Source organism: Mus caroli, unplaced genomic scaffold, assembly GCF_978045245.1.
Source record: "Mus caroli unplaced genomic scaffold, Mus_caroli_1 scaffold_3, whole genome shotgun sequence".
In the NCBI taxonomy this organism is placed as follows: domain Eukaryota; kingdom Metazoa; phylum Chordata; class Mammalia; order Rodentia; family Muridae; genus Mus; species Mus caroli.
This window is the reverse complement of record NW_028227258.1, coordinates 37729991-37746055: the sequence shown is the minus strand read 5'-3', so window position 1 is coordinate 37746055 and position 16065 is coordinate 37729991. Positions and strand designations below refer to the sequence as shown.

Here is a 16065-nt window from a genome sequence, read left to right as displayed (position 1 = left end):
AGATTTGGAGCACACAGTGATATATGTAAATAGCATACCATTTTCTATAAGGGACTTGAGCATCTATGGATTTGGTGTTTGTGGATTTTCTTAGAGTGTTTCCTCACTTGGGTAGTGAGGAACAATTGTGTGTGTTTGTGTGTGTGTGTGTGTGTGTGTGGTATATAAGACAGAGACAGAGAGACTGAGAGACACAGAGACAGGGAGAGACAGAAAGACGCATAGTTTTAATTGTGGCTTAGGTGAATACTAACTAACCAAAAAATGATATTACTCTTTCATTCCGTTAAACTGCACTCTTACTAATTTCTGTTACCATGTAGTAATCCACACATATTCACACTAGATGAATGGGAAACTTCTAATCAATAAAACATTCTTATAGTTTGAAGGGAAAAGAAAACTTGACAAAGAAAGATAAAAGGCCTCTGTAAAGTCTTACGAAATGGTATTCACATCTTTGAGGCCAGTCAGTTGACACTTAGCCAGACAGTTGCCATGTGATCCTACAGTCAGCTCCAGTTTGTTTGTCAGAAAACAGTAAACAAAATAAAAGGTCTCTGCTCCAGCAGGAGCTTGGAGCTCAGCAGAGCTGAGCAGGGTTCCTGCAGTCAGCTGATAGTGCATTGTGACTGCTGTAGTGCGGTCTTGGGAGAGCTTACTGTCGTGACTCTGCTGTTACACGTGGCTGTTTACGAGCTTGCACCCACAGACAAGACCAGAGCTTTTGAATATTGTGCGATAACTTCTTCTGCCGGCTCAGACTCAGAATCCACTGGAACAAACTTAATGTTCTGGAACCAGGTCACTTTTTAAAGGCGACTTCAAAACAAAACTAAACCAGTGACTCTTTCACCAGTGACATCGGTGAAGGGTTAAGCGGGGTCATTGTGAAGGTAATATGCACACAAGCACAGGTCAGGGCTCTGCTTTTAAAGTCTGTAGTTGTATTTATTCGGTTAGCGTTCTCTGGGCTCCAAGGGTCAGGGTGTTCCTTTCTTAGTTCAGATCCAGGACATTTTCTTCCCCTGCCTCTTTCTCTGCTCTTCCCAGAATGCCCAAGATGCAAATATAATGGTTCATTGATGGTGTTGCATCAACTGATAGACTTTCTTTTTTCTTTCTTTCTTTCTTTCTTTCTTTCTTTCTTTCTTTCTTTCTTTCTTTCTTTCTTTTCAAAAAACACAAAGTTCCTCAAATTTACTGATTTTTTTTTTTAATACTTTGTTGTTAAAGCCGTCTGTGGATGTTTTTACTTTGGCCATTCTGTAGCTGCAGTCTTTTGATTCGTTTAAAGATATATCCTGTTTGCTTTCCTTGGCCCATCCAGTTGCCTGTGGTGGCTAATTTTGTCAGTTTGAACACTCTAGAGCAGTGGCAGGTTCTCCCGCTTTAATACAGTGGCTGTGGTGACCCCCCCCCCCAGCCATAAAATTGTTTTTGTTGCTACTTCATAACTGTAATGTTGCTGCTGTTATGAATCATGATGTAAATACCTGGTATTTATTTACATCATATCTGTATATATAGGGTATCTGATATGTGACCTCTGTGAAAGAGTCCTTAGGCCCCCTCACCGCCACCCCTCAAGGGGGTTGTAACCCACTTACCTGCCGGGGGCATGGTGGCGCATGCCTTTAAACCCAGCACTCTGGAGGCAGAGGCAGGATGATTTCTGAGTTCAAGGACAGCCTGGTCTACAAAGTGAGCTCCAGGACAGCTAGGGCTACACAGAGAAACCCTATCTTGAAAAACCAAAAAAAAAAAAAAAAAAAAAAAAAGCCACTGACCTAGAGTCACCTAGGAAGAGGGAACCTATCGCCTCCATCAGATTGGCCTGTGAGCATGTGAGAGAGGTATTTTCTTGGTTAATGTTTGATGTGGGAAGGCTCGACCCACTGTGGGTGGTGCCAGCCCTGGGCAGGTGGGCCCAGATTGCATAAAGAAGCTGAGGAAACCTTGAAGAGCAAGTCAGTGAGCTCTGTTCCTTCACTGGCTCTGCTTGAGTTCCTGCCTTGGCTTCGCCCAATGATGCATTGTAACTTGTAAGCCAAACAAACACTTTCTGAAGTTGCTCTCGGTCATAGCGTTCATCTCAGCAACAGAGAAGCAAAGCAGGACACTGTGTAAATAAAAATACCTGGGCTGTTCCCTGTGGAACCTTCTGTCTTAACCATCTGATCCGAAGGTGTTCCTTATATAGTTTCTATACATTTCCTTTATCGGCTGCATGAATTGCTTATAGGAGCTCTTAATGTCAATTATGTTAACAAGCGGGTTTCCTTTGGCGTTAGTGCTTCGTGTATTTAATTAAGGAATCTTTATAGCACTTTTTTGTTTTTGTTTTTCGTTTTATTGTTTGTTGCTTGGTTTTGCTTTTGGTTTTTGTTTGATAATTTCTTTAGTGTTACCGTTTTACCTTTTATATGTAGATCTGAAGTCCTCAGGATTTGATTTGGGGTGTGGTGTGGGGTGGGCATCATGATTCTATGACCTGGTATCATGTACTGAACTGTGTACTGTTCTCCCACCGTACCACAGCAATCTTTGGCATAAACCAAGCCACCAGATAGTGCAGAGGTGACTTTATAACTAGGTTTTGATAAACAGTTAGCATATGTAGGTTCAGGAAGCCATCTAGTTCTGCGTGCACGTGTGAGAGTGATAAGTTTTGCGGGTTCCCGGCTCCTTCGCAGTGGTTACCTTGGTCTTTGTCCCATGAAAGCCTTTTAAATTGAAAGCCAGCCAGGTGTCTGCAGAGCGGGCGGGTCTGCTGCGTAATTAAATAACGCCGGGAAGGAGGAGGAGTGGATTAGGCGAGGCTGTCCGGTTGAGTGAGGTTCAGTAAGGAAGAGGTTGAGCTACTCTTGAAGTGTAGCTTCTCGGGGGGAGATAAGGGGGAGTCAAAACTCTCAAATCCGGGCGGAGGAAAGCCAGACGAGGTCACCGAATGTAAATGTCGTGGGGGTTCGGCTCAGCCCGGCGAATCGGCTGGGCGGGGTGGGGCCGCGAAGCCGCAAATCACCAGTTGAGGGCCAGAGAGCGCGCCGCCGGCTCAGAGCTGAGCCTGCAGCCGCCGGGCCAGGCAGCAGCCGGAGCGGGACAGCCGCGCACACCCGCCAGCCGCACCGGCCTCTTGGCGGACGCCCGCGGACCATGAGCCGCCCGAGCTCCGGGAGCAGCTGCGGTGAGGTGAGAGCAGCCCGGCGCTGAACCGCAACCCCGGACCCCGAACGCGGCGCGGGGAGGTGAGTGTGCCCCGTGCGTTCCTGTTCAATCTCCTGAGCTCCCTCGGCCGGACTGAGACAGGACTGAGAAGTTCTTTAGAGAAAAGTTAAGCATGGGGAAGAGAGCAGCCCCCGTCTGTTTGTACCCCCGAACCCCCGCAAACTAGACGTGGGAGTGGGGGTGGCCAAAGTGTGTGTGTGTGGGGGGGGGAGGATGAGACTTGTGCCCTCGGGGGTCCTCGGATCCCGGGACTCTGGGGAGTGGAGCGTGGTGATGTGCCTCGAGCATCCCCATCTACTCTTGGGCTCCGGAGAGGAATCTTCCCGGGTTCTGGTTTCTGGACCCCTCCGAACCCTCCTACTAGTCCAGTTCGGTTTTGCCCAAGGCCGCTCTAAGCTGGGTAGACGAGCTGGCCCAGACGCCTCTGCTGGAAGCCCGAGGCTTTCCTCCACTAATCTCTTGGGAAGTTTGCAAAGAAAGTGAAGGAGCCTGCCCAGTAACTGTTGACAACATCTCCCTCCCCTCGCCTTCCCTTTGTTGAGAAAGAATGAATAGTTGGTTGTGTGCTTCCCCCTGAGTCGGAGAGGGGAAAGCAAAAGGAGGGAGGGACGGGTCGCAGCCCATCTTCCTTTACTCGCTTAGCCTGTGGCCACTTAAAAACTTTAATCAGGTGTAGACTCTCTTTGGAGGGCAGGTGGCAAAGGCAGCGAGCCGGTGCTGTGGGGCAGCCCGTCGCAGGACTAAGGTTTAACGGTTGTTTAAGGCAAGGTGAAAGGGGGAGTAGCCCGAGTCTAGTTTTTCTGTTTTGTTTTTCCCTACAGCAGTTAGGGATGGAAAGTAGAGCCCGGAGTTCAGAGAGTCTTTTAAACCTTGACTCTTATCTCCCAAGGTTCCACAGACCTCTCTATGGCAAGTACGTTGGCCCAGGGAAGGTAGTTTGGAAGCTGATTATCTAATTCTTTGTCGTCCCCCGCTTCCCCTGGTGGAGGCGAGATCCTGAAGGGGGCTCCGTCACTCTTCGGGAGGCCCACTGGCTAAGCCGTTTGCCCACCCTCGAGTGTGCCAGGAAGCCTCCCCAGTACCAGGACAGCCAGGGCTATACAGAGAAACCCTGTCTCGAAAAACCAAAAAAAAAAAAAAAAAAAAAAAAAAGAAAACAGTTTACCACGCCAAACACCAACTCACTCACAAGTGCTGTTAAAAAACCTGACATTTCCAAGATGAGTAACCAAAGATCTCAGTTCCTATTGATAAAGAACTGCTTTGTCAGATGGGTCCTAATCCTAAGAACCTTACCCCATCAATCCTTCACTGTATTGCTTGAAATACAATCCATGGAAGAATTATTCATACTTCAATCGGTTGGCTAGACTTCATAAGGTTACTTCAAAAGGATACCCTCGGTTCCTAAAGCCAAGCACAAGTTCTAAGTGGATCAGCCAATTTTATCTGTGGAATAGTTCCCTCTGCCCCTCACTGTCTGATTTTGCAAAGAAGATGAGAGAAGTATAGATTTGAATTGCAAATTCTCTCTCATGGCCTAGGTGAGGGCAGCTGGGGTAGTTTGAAATATACAAGTTCTTAAGGCCCTTCCTTCAGATTACCATGTGTGAATGTAACTTAAAAATATCCCTTTTCAGTAAACAGAGACGACTGGGAAGCAAGTGGGGCAGTCTATCTCCACCTCCTCTTGCAAGGTCGTCAGGTTTTGTAGTATTGTTTTGGTCATCAACAAGTGAGTTAGTTGGACAGAGGTCATAAACTTTTCAAATGCTCAGCCGCTAACTAGGAAGGCAGGTGGGCGGCAAGGCTGCTGGAGTTTGTCATGAGGTTCACTCACACACTCAGAGTTCCAGACTCTCAAACTTTCCTATCACTGGATCGTCTGACCTTTGTATGTATTTCAGGATCTGACAGTAGAGGCGGATGGTCAAAGTCTTCACTGGTGTTTGTTTGAAAGTATGGTTCACTTGGAGTCTATGCCCTTTAGTGTCTTTGTCCTCTGGGCTTGGTGTGTTTATATCTGTTGTAGGTTGAAACATCACCCTCCTCAGCCTCCCTAGCTTCCAAAGGTTCTTTTTTTTTTTAATGTGAACTCCCACTTCAGTAGGGACACAGTAAACAATCTAGGCAACCTTGGCTCCTGCACGGTTGGAGGAGATACTATTGCTTGCTGTGCAAGCAAGTCATGAACTTCATGCCTATAATCACATTTAATTTCCACAACAACCCATGAAGACAGGATCGTTGACACCTTTCACGAATGACCCACTGACTCTCAGAGTGTGCTGTGACGTGTCCCAGACCTCATAGCTACTACGCCAGAGGCAGGGTAGAGCTTGGAAGCAGTAAATACTGGCTCCAGGACCCTGATTCTGAGTCATACTCTTTTTTTTTTTTTCTTTTTCCCGAAGACCAAATGGTACACAGAAGTGTGTAGGGGCAAGCGGCCTTGGCATAGAAGCATCTGCAAGAGAAGACTAAAGCTCTGGGCAGTCACTCTAGCCACTCATTCCCAGGCTGGTTGCACTGGAATCTTTCCCCTGGCTGGAGCTGCCTTCAGATCTTCCCATGCCTGATCCCTTATCTTTTTCCCCCTTAGATCTTGTGTCCTTGTAAGCGAAAGACCAGCGTATCATCAAAAAGTTATCTTTTTCTCCAGCCAGCATCTTTATTTATCATGTCACTCTGTTTTGTTCTGTTTTGGATTCTTTGGGGTACTTACAACTTGGGTGTTGCCTGGTTTATTGTCTTGTTTATGTGGTTTTGTTGGACTCCGTATGCCTCAGTTTTAGGCTTCCTGAGAGCAGAGCCCTATGATAGCTTCGTTTTTAGTGCTCTGTAAGCCTTCACAGAAAGTATGTCAAGTGAACGAACATGAGTCCTCTGAACTGGGGAAATGAAATTGGACTACCAGCATTAAACACTGAATAAAAAGAGTATTTTTTAAAAAATAATTATTTTTAAAAATTTTTATGTGCATAATGGTGTTTGGCCTGCATATATGTCTGTATGAAGGTGTCAGATCTCCTGGAACTGGAGTTGCAGACAGTCATGAGCTGCCATGTAGGTGTTGGGATTTGAATCCAGGTCTTCTGGAAGAGTGACTAGTGCTCTTAATTACTGAGCCATCCCTCCATTCCCCAACATTTACTCTTACTGTAAGCTTCCTCTATAAAAGAGTTAACCTTGTAAGGTCTAGATCACCTCATATTGTTTGTTTTTGTTTTGAAGACCTAGTACAGTGTCCACCATATTTGAGGCCTTGCCCCATTTGATTCTGATACCCAGGTAGACAATTTAAGTGAAAGATGCTTGCTACCCAAGAGAATCCCCCAATGCTGTCTTCTCAATCCTGGGTCAAGACTGGGCAGTGCCATAGAGCTTTAAAAATGCTGATGCGGTGTCTTCCCCACAGAGATTCTGATTTTAGCATCTGGGCTGTGGTTGAGCCTCACAGTAAATAATCCGTATAGAATTTTTACACACAACCAGGCTGAGCCATGGGTTTCTGTGTGTTCAGAACTTCTTCTCTACTTTGGTCCTGACAGGCTTGAGGCAGCCGTGGTGAAAGGTAGGGATGCAGTTCATGTTCTGTTGGTGGTTCCTGGTAGTGTGGGCGATACTTTCATATCCACTATCATAGGCGGTACTACTAAGTGTTCTGACCTATGCCCTCCGTGTTGGTGACTCCTTCTAGAACCACGTCTCACATAACGGACTCTAACCTCTGTCTTCACTGACCTGCCCCCTGGTACCTCACACACAGTTCTAGTTGGTGAGCTTATCTTCCTCCTGCATGGATCCCTTCTGAAACCTCTTGTGCATAGTAGCATCATGCTGTCTTCCCGTGGCCATGGCTTCCTTCCTTCCTTTCAACTATGGACCTTGAGCCGCTAATGACTCTACACTCTGTCCTGTCCTTTTTTTTCCAGCCACTTCCTGAGTTCGAAGTTCTTCATTGTTCTTCATGGTTTACTGCCATCTGTCCCAGTGATGCCCCTGGCTTCCTTTTCCAGAATTACCACAGCCACCATCAATATACAGACTGGATCCCTCTCATATAGTAGACCTTCCCTGGCACTCACCAGACAAGTCCAGACACTTTGACAGAGCCTTTAAGACTCCTTGTCCTAAGTTGTAGGTCTTTCAGGAAACATTTCTCAACTTCTCAAGCCACTAGCCATGGCCTGAAATGTGCTCAGAGCGTGGGGATACTTCCATACCATCATGGCTCTGGTGTTACAGTGTCCTCTTAGAGGGCTTTTCCTGACACATTCAATATGTATTTGTCTCTTGCCTTCTCCCCAATCTCTAGGAGTATTTCTGTCAAAAGTAACTGTTGTTCCTTCCAACATAGGGGTTGGTTGCTGCTTATGAGTTCTAGGTTTGAGCTCTCTACATCTTATAGACAGTGGTACTTAAATGTTTGTCAAATTAAAAATGGGGAAAAGAAGACTTTAACAGACTTTGTTTTCAGAGAATAAGTTGAGACTCCGGGTACGCGAGAGGGCATTTTAGAGTCTTAATGAGCGCAATCTCAAACTCAACTCCAGCTCAGACTTGGATGTGCAGAGAAGATGTTGTCACTTTTGCTCCCCGTGGCTCTTAGAAATAGACTTGATCAACAGTGTGGCCTTTACACATGAAGATGTCTTGCATGGTACCGATAGCATATGCTGTCTCACTCCCTACTAGTTTGAGATGGCACAGACCTGTCAATGAAGAAGGAGGACGATGATTGCTTGACCAGAGGCAGTTCACAGCTGTGTGGATGGCTGGTGGATGGGAGTAGGGTTGGGGACTGCTAGTTGGTCAGGTAGAGGGCTAGGAATTTTTTTCCTAAATAACAATGATTTTAAATAACAATGATTAACATTGAAAGTAAGTGCTGACAGAGTGCCAGGAACTGGCCAGGACGGGGAGGGCCCCTCCCAGGACTCACCACCCTGTTTTTCTATATCCCTTGTGCGCCAAGCTTTCTATGTTGTCTCACGTACGGCAGACAAGCTTCTGAATTATCAAGGCTGGCAAAGAACAGAGGACAGGGTTAGGACTTTATTCCTAAGTATATTCTACCCAGTTCTCAGAACTCACACATGTCTCTCTGATGCGTGTAGTAGTAGATTTGTGTGGCTTCGCATACAAAGTGTGTTTTCCTTGTCAACTCTTTGTCCCACCACCACCTCCGAGAGCTCACAGGGTGGGTGGTTAAGCCAAGTCCACAATGCCTATGTAGAGCCAGCTCTGCAAGGGTGCTATCCCTTCAAGCTCCTTTCCCCTGACCAGGCTGGTGAGTTAAGAAATGGACACTGTGAGTTTGAGAACAGGCTGTGGACTTCAGCTGTCCCATGGTGATGTGCAAACCCTAGTTGGATGTCGAAGGCAATGTAGGGCATCTTCTGGGACTTCAGGTATCCAGAGAATTGTTACTTTTTTTTTTTTTTAACTAGGGCTCCTGTTTGATGTGTATGTTGGCCTTGATAGGTCATATATAATTTGACTTGGGTCAAATTCTAGTTTAGTTTGAAGCCTAAGTATTGTTTGGGGCAAATGACTGCCAGCCACCCCTGGGAACCACAGGCCACAGTTGTTGGCTGCTGCTGCTACTGCTACCTCCCTGGCCATTGCCCTCTTTTCCTGTGTCCCTCCCTTACTCTTTCCCTCTAACCTTTTTCTTCTTCCCTGACTTTACATGTACCTGTGGGCATTGCTTACCCCTGCTGCTGGCTGGCAGGCTCCAGTCTCCTCTTGGAAATAGTCTATAGGGTGGTACCACCTGATGGCTTCCTGGTGGAACTGAGCCTGCTGATGCATGGAAGAGAGGGTCACCCCTGACCCTTGACCCCCTGACCCTTGGTTAATTAGAGTACAGCGATTTATTTATAAGCCTCAAGCCTTTGCCAGAAAGGCTGCCCTATCATTGTGTCTAGCACAATTTTGGTCTGGCACTGCAGAAATTCCGGCAGCTAAAGAATTCCAATCATCTCTGAGCGTTTCATCATTTGCTGGGTGGTGGATCGCTGTAGCAATCATCCGACAATTTACAGTATTTTTCCTGGTGTTTATTACCTTCGATAACAGTCTTTTCCCTTTAATTTTGTCCTCCCCTTCCATAATGCTAAAGTGGCTCCCATGCCTCTAACAACCTGGGATTGTGTTCACCTGTTTGGATTTGCTACCCATCCAGCTGAATTTTTCTACAGAATCCTCAAGGAGAGAGAGAGAGAGACTCTCCACTCATACGAGGTTCCACTAATAATGCCTTTAGACAGTATTTATCTTTTGACATCTCCGGACTGTTTCCAGTTTCTTGTATCTGTCTTACCTTTGTCCTTCTGTCTCTTTTCCCTCCTCAGAGTTAAGAATCATGGCTGCCGGAAAGTTTGCAAGCCTCCCCAGAAACATGCCTGTGAATCACCAGTTCCCCTTGGCCTCATCCATGGACCTCCTGAGCAGCAAGTCCCCTCTTGCTGATCGTCGCACAGATGCCTATCAAGACGTGTCTATACATGGCACTCTTCCACGGAAGAAAAAGGGCCCTCCTTCCATCCGGTCCTGTGACAATGCTGGCCACTCCAAATCCCCACGACAGAGCTCACCTCTGACCCAGGACATCATCCAGGAAAACCCACTGCAAGACCGGAAAGGGGAAAACTTCATCTTCAGGTAACTCCTGTCACGTCCTGCGAGAAAAGTCATCTTCCTCAAGGGCTTTATGTTAAATGTATGCGAAGCTATATGAGTCCCACCTTTCCTTCCTGTCTTCCTTCTGTCCATCCTTCCTTCTGGTGTATGTAAAGCCCCAGGTCCTCTACCCTAGAAGGAAGGATGGACCAAAAGACCCTGGGCTTTATAGACGTGAGGCCAGTGCTTGGCCACTGAGCTGCATCCGTAGCCCTAGAGAATAGCGTGGCCTCTGTAAAGCCATCCCTGCACCTTAGCAGCCACCAGCTGATCCAGCCAGTCCTATTTTACCTTTATTTCTCCCTCTCTTCTGCCTTCAGTATTAGTGAAGAGAGCCACAAGTCTCATTTTCTAATAAACTCATTTTATCTAAACATATTTCCGCATGTGCCTTTTAAGGATAAGGATTCTGGTTTAAGCTGTATGCAGCCACAGCATAAGTATGTTCTTTTAAACATTTCTTATCTAATACTTGAGATTTTAAAAATCCAGCTTGCTGCAATAAGACCCTTCAAAGAAAACACATTAAAGAGACAATTCTAGGACTGACTTCTGAACTATGTCCGCTTAATTCTGTAGCAGTACCAAGGCATATTATATAAGTTAGGACCCATATTTCCTTTAGTTGTCAATATGCCATGATAAAATTTTTGTGTGTGGCTGCATTACCAAGTCAGCTTCATGGCATTGCTGGGGACAACTGATTTTCCCCTGCTGAAGGCCAGGACTCTGGGTAAGCCGGCATCACAGCTGCAAACGGTTGCTGGGTTCATCATGGCTGGTCTGCCATTGGCTTCTGCTCATTAGGGCCTGTAGATCGGCACCCCGTGATGGTATCAGGTGAAGAACAGGGTGGTTTCTGCCCTTCTCTTTCTTGTTATCTCACTTTATAGCCAACAAAGCTACTCTGCTCCTGGCTCCCTGTTTTGGTTCTATCTATGCATTGAACACCTACGTTCATTAAAGTATATTGATTTTTTAAATAGGCCCCAGGGTTTCACTAGGAAAATTCTCCCCAGTCCTTTTGAGTACTTAAAGAGTTGGTCCAGCATTGAAGATACTCAGATCAGCCAAAGTATTACAGCAATCTGCTTTTGTCCTTTTACATCGGAAGCAACTCCTTTTCTGAACTGCATTTCCGTGAGAGGTCAGATACAAGGAATTAAGTAAGACAACTGAATACTAGACGCTGTAGAAGAAACAGGTGGACGGGCTGGTTCCTACGAGCATGGGCGGTTATTGCTTTGTATTTGTAACGGTCTTTAAAGAGGTGTTTGGATCTAAGATGACGACTTAATGAGTGTGGGCTCTCCTAAAGGCAAAGAGCTGGGGCGAGAGCAGGTTTGGTGTGTTTGCACACCCCAAAGAAAGCTGGAGTGGCCTATAACTGGACTAGGTTGAGAAGTGAATAGTAGGTTAATCAGGGGAGGGGGAGTTAGGCAGAAGTATTTCTAATGTCAAATCTCAGATGCTTCTCCTGGGGGCTGGAAAGCCGTGGAGCACCTCTGGGAAATCCAGAGGTGTAGCTTCCTAGCATAAAGAGCCTTCAGGCAGCCTGCTGCTGAAGTGAACAGATATAGATTTGGGGGAGGGGAGATGCTTTTTGTTACTATGGCATCATTGGTATCCAGTAGGCAAGGGTGACAAAGATGACTGCCAGAAGCAAGCACCAATCAGTGTCAGGCGGCAAGATGCAGATAAACCGGCTGTTACGATTGGCTTACCGGGTAGCACATTTTCTTAGCTAATCTCTTCCTGAGCTAGGTATCTAGCGGGTACCAGACACAGACAGTGCGCAGAGCCACACCTTAAAGCTGTGAGGTCCTCCCTGACCTCTCTCTCTCTCTCTCTCTCACACACACACACACACACACACACACACACACACACACAGGGGAGGACTGGAGAGCGGGGCTGATGGGTTGTAGGTAGCAGTGGTGTCTCCTCCTATCTCCAGGAAATTCTTCATAAACACCCACAATCCAAACTGCCAACCTGCCTGGAGTTCAAAGCTCTTTTATTGGAAAATTGACTTGGACAGAGGTCAGAGCTCTGGAAGAGATCATATCAGAGCGTGGCTGTGGGGCCTCAGGTTGAAGTCCTGGCTGCAGAAGAATTAACAAGTCCCACTTGTTTACTGTTCACGGCCTCACTAATCTAAATTCATATTTTTTTCTTCACTCAAAAAACCCATTTAAGGTAAATACAAGGAGTTCCAGATGTACAAATCGCACAGAGCGGGAAGGCTGTGTGGTGTGCCAAAGGCTCACGAAGTCTGACCAGTTTAGACTCATTAGCAACAGATTCATTTTCCAATATGTTTTTCTTGATTTTTAAGAGTTCAGAGTACATGATTTTTTTTCTTCTTTTAAAAATATTCCAGTAAGATAATGAACTACCTCAATTCACTTTTGAAATAAACCATGATATGAGGAAAGATTTTATACGGGAGAGATCAGAGCTGAGGAGCAGCAACGAGAACCCAAGGTTCTGGAGAGACCGGCTTTACTGGAAGTGTCATGACAGACACACAGTGAGCAGTAGTACTCCTGCAGTGGATTCAGCTTGGACTGGAAGGGAGCTGGGCAAACACCTGCCGCCCACCATTCATTTCAGTTCACAGTAACCTGGCCAGATGCAGAGTATGTCAACTCTCTCCTCACACGCACTGTGGACATGGCAATGGCAGGTGTGCGTGGACATCCTAGAACCCGTTCCTGTGAACCCCACCTACTCATAGAAGGCAATGATGCAGACAAGTGTCTCCTCTGTGTCTTGTAAATTCTTTATCTGAACTCTTACTTTCAGTTACCCACTACCAGCTGTTAGCTAAAATATTAAATGGAACATTCTAGAAATAATTCATGAATTGTCAGTGTGAGCCATTATGTGGCATGAAGAAACCTCACTATGTTCTGATCTGTTCCACTCAGGGCAAGAATCATGTCCTGGTGTAGCGTACCCAAACTATATATACTACCCGCCTCCCCCCAGAATTAGACGCCATTTTGACTGTTATGGTGTGGTGTTTGTGTTCAGGAAGCCTTCACTTTAACTTCATAGTCGTGCCAAACATAAGAGTAGTGGTGTTGGCAATCCTGATATGCCAAAGAGCAGCTCTGAAGAGCTTCTTAAAAGTGAGGATTGAAAGTTTTTAATTAAAAAAAAGTTGTATGTTGAAGTTGCCAAGATACGCCATACATTATTATTATGATGCTTGTAACAATTGGATATTGCTGTTATTCTCTTACTATGACTGATTTGTAAATTGTACTTGACCAAAGCTGTGTGTCTAGGACAAAGCAGCACACACAGAGTCCAGTACTATCTGTAATTTCAAACACCATTGGGAGATAAGGAGACAACTGTATTCTGAATTGTTGCAGAATTTACCATTTTTCCAGCGAACATGCTTAGCTTATTAATCATTGAACTGTGACTTTTACGGCAATTGAAAATGAATTGAACAGCCATCCTATGAGAGGCCTTCAACAAAGTAGACAGAGTCTCCCTTGAGACCTCAAAGTTTACACTTCTTAAGCTGACATATCTACATATATCATATCCTCCCTTTTATGAACAAGGGTATTATTTAGAGCTCTTACATTTTATAGCTTTAAAATATCTTAAAGGACTTAGTGGTATATCAGGTGGACCTCTGAATTTGATCCAGTGCTATGCAGCGAAACCCTGTCTCAAAACCTAAGCCCAAACCAAACAAAATCTTAAAAGCATTTATCCATATTCTTATTGGAACATCAAAACCCTGACTAGGACATGGCAAATCTCTTCCTCCTCTTGCTCTTCTTCCTCCCCTCCTCCTCAACATCACCATCACCACCACTGCCATCAGTTGAGAGCTACTGAGGCACCTGAGCATATACCCTAGTGGATAACTGAGTTTGGGGAGAAGGAAGGGATGGTGCTTGCTGGCCATTCTCCAGACACTGCTCCACAGCCTCCATGACCTTGGTGCAGCTGTCGGCACCCCTGAACTGTCTGCTTGAATGGAAGAGAGGAGTCTCCCATCTAACACTCTAACACCTCAGACATCAGCTTTGGGGAGAACGGAGCCTGGGTTGCCAAGAGTCAGAAGGCCAGCCTGGAAAAGGAAGTTGCTCTTCTCTTTCGTAGCCCATATCTCTTAGCTTTCTTGTTGTGTTGGCTGCCCTTGGATGTACTTGCGGTTTTGAAAAGCGGCCAAAGCCAGAAGCCAGAGAGTCCTTAAGCCTGTTGCTTGATGTCATAGGGGAGCCTTTGTTCCAGATGCACAGCCAGGCTTCTCCAAGAGGCCTGCAGACAGGATTTCCTTTGACATTAGCGTCATTAGGTGGCTGTCCCTTTGATTCATTGGCCTTCATGGATGGATTTGTGTTTGGATCTAGAACTCTCCTTGAGCTGAGAGCAGCCCAGTTCCTCTGGGGATGTCTGTGTTGCCAGGATAGCTTAGAGATCGGGGCCTGGGCCCTTCTCCTGCCTGTGGGTATGTGGAGGCATACATTCCTGGGAACAGCTGTGAGAGACTAATTCCTTCCCCATCTTGTGCTGTGCGCACATGTGGCGGGACAATGTGGGGTTTCATGAGTTTGTGTGAAGGATTGTGACTGACTTGGCACAAGTGTTGTCACTGACAGTGGCCACAAAATCAGCACCATTATTCCTGGTGGAAAACCAGCTTGCTTTCCCAGGCAGAGACTAACCCTCTGCCATCACATAGCTCTTTAGAGGGTGGAGGGGAGGGGATCAAGCCCAGAATCCATGCAGATTTTTCTCTGAAAATCATTTCAAACCCCTGACTTGGGCTGTCAGTACCCTCGTCTGAAACATTCTCTTAACTATGGCTTTCTCCTCCACAAAGCAAGATGCTGGCCTAGGCATGATGGGAACTGGAAGATCCGTAGTGCAAGGCAAGGCACCATATGCTGGTGCCTATAGTTTGTGCCTGCTGGTTGCAGACTTTCCGTATGCAGGGGGAAAACTGGTTTTTGAGTTTTGAGTTTTAAGAATATTTTTATGTTTGTTTTTTTTTTTTGTTTTTTTTTTTTTGTTTTTTTTTTTTAGCAGCTCTAAGCATAAGAATGTCTCTAGAGAAGAGTAGCCAGTGGGTGGAGTTTTCCTAGCTTCTGGAGGTGCCTCCTTGATATGGGTCAATGCAGCTGTAGTGGATGGACTACTGAGATCCCAGAAATGGTACATGGCCTGGCTCTGGTCTCTGGTGTGTTGAGACTAGGAGCAGCTGGGTCAGAGGTGGTGAGCCTGGTCCCCTATCTCGCTTCTATCTTGAAGGAGACCAGAGAAAGAGCTGCCTGGAGGTTGACTAGCTGCCTGACTGTAGTCCTAAATTCTGTCCTGACAAGAAACTGAGGGGCTGAGACCTGTGCATTCCCAGCTGTTCTGGGAGAAAGGAAAGGTTTGTTTTTTTTTTTTTTTTAACTAATTGTCAACCACAACCAAGAAAATGTCCAGAGAGTGACAGAATGCAGTCCTTGTCTAGTGGGGCTTCTTAGGTCTCACCCTTCCTCCGAGGCAGACCTGCTCTAACTCAGACTTTCCCTAGCCTCGTCCATGCTATTTGGGAAGGATCAGGCTTTCCTCTTAATTGTTTTATCTCCCACAGTATCTGCTAAGGCACTGTAAATAGATCCGCAGCTATGCCAGTGAGTCTGCCAACCATGCCAGCCTGGCCAGGATAGGCACACCAGAGAATTCCTAGTTGTTCTTGTTCACTGGGGAGAGCAATTGTCTTCCAGGGACCTGGCCTGGGTGGCCTGCACCCCCTGGGATCACAGCCATTCTGCAGGTTGTAACAGTCATCACCCGGTCTAGCCTATAGAATTGGAAGCAGAATAGCAAACGCTCTCTCTTTAGGTGCCCCAAAGACAAGCTCATATTGCCTCGTTGAAGGGTTGCATTTATAAGCGTAAACTATGGAGGGCTGAGGAACCTTCTAGCCTGTGAGATCTAGAGGTAGAGATTCCCCTGCAAATAGATATCAGATCAGAGTGATTCTTGTAGTCAGAATAACCCCTAACAGGGACGAACTAGAGGCCTCCGTTCAGATCCCTACTTCTGCCAAGTATTAGCCACATGACTGGAGGAAATTTTAAATTATGAAATTGGTTTGAAAATAATCCACCCTGGGACATGCTG

At 46.2% G+C, this 16065-nt stretch overlaps 1 protein-coding gene across 1 annotated transcript in view; it reads left to right on the top strand.

The window, feature by feature from the left end:
• Positions 1–2811: 2811 nt before the first annotated feature.
• Bcar3 (BCAR3 adaptor protein, NSP family member) overlaps positions 2812–16065 on the top strand; it is a 111196-nt gene continuing 97942 nt past the window's right edge. The window contains exons 1-2 of the mRNA XM_021157545.3: positions 2812–3248; positions 9588–9897. Coding sequence (XP_021013204.1) covers positions 9599–9897 — 299 coding nt within the window. The 5' untranslated portion in view covers positions 2812–3248; positions 9588–9598. The remainder of the gene's footprint in view (positions 3249–9587; positions 9898–16065) is intronic.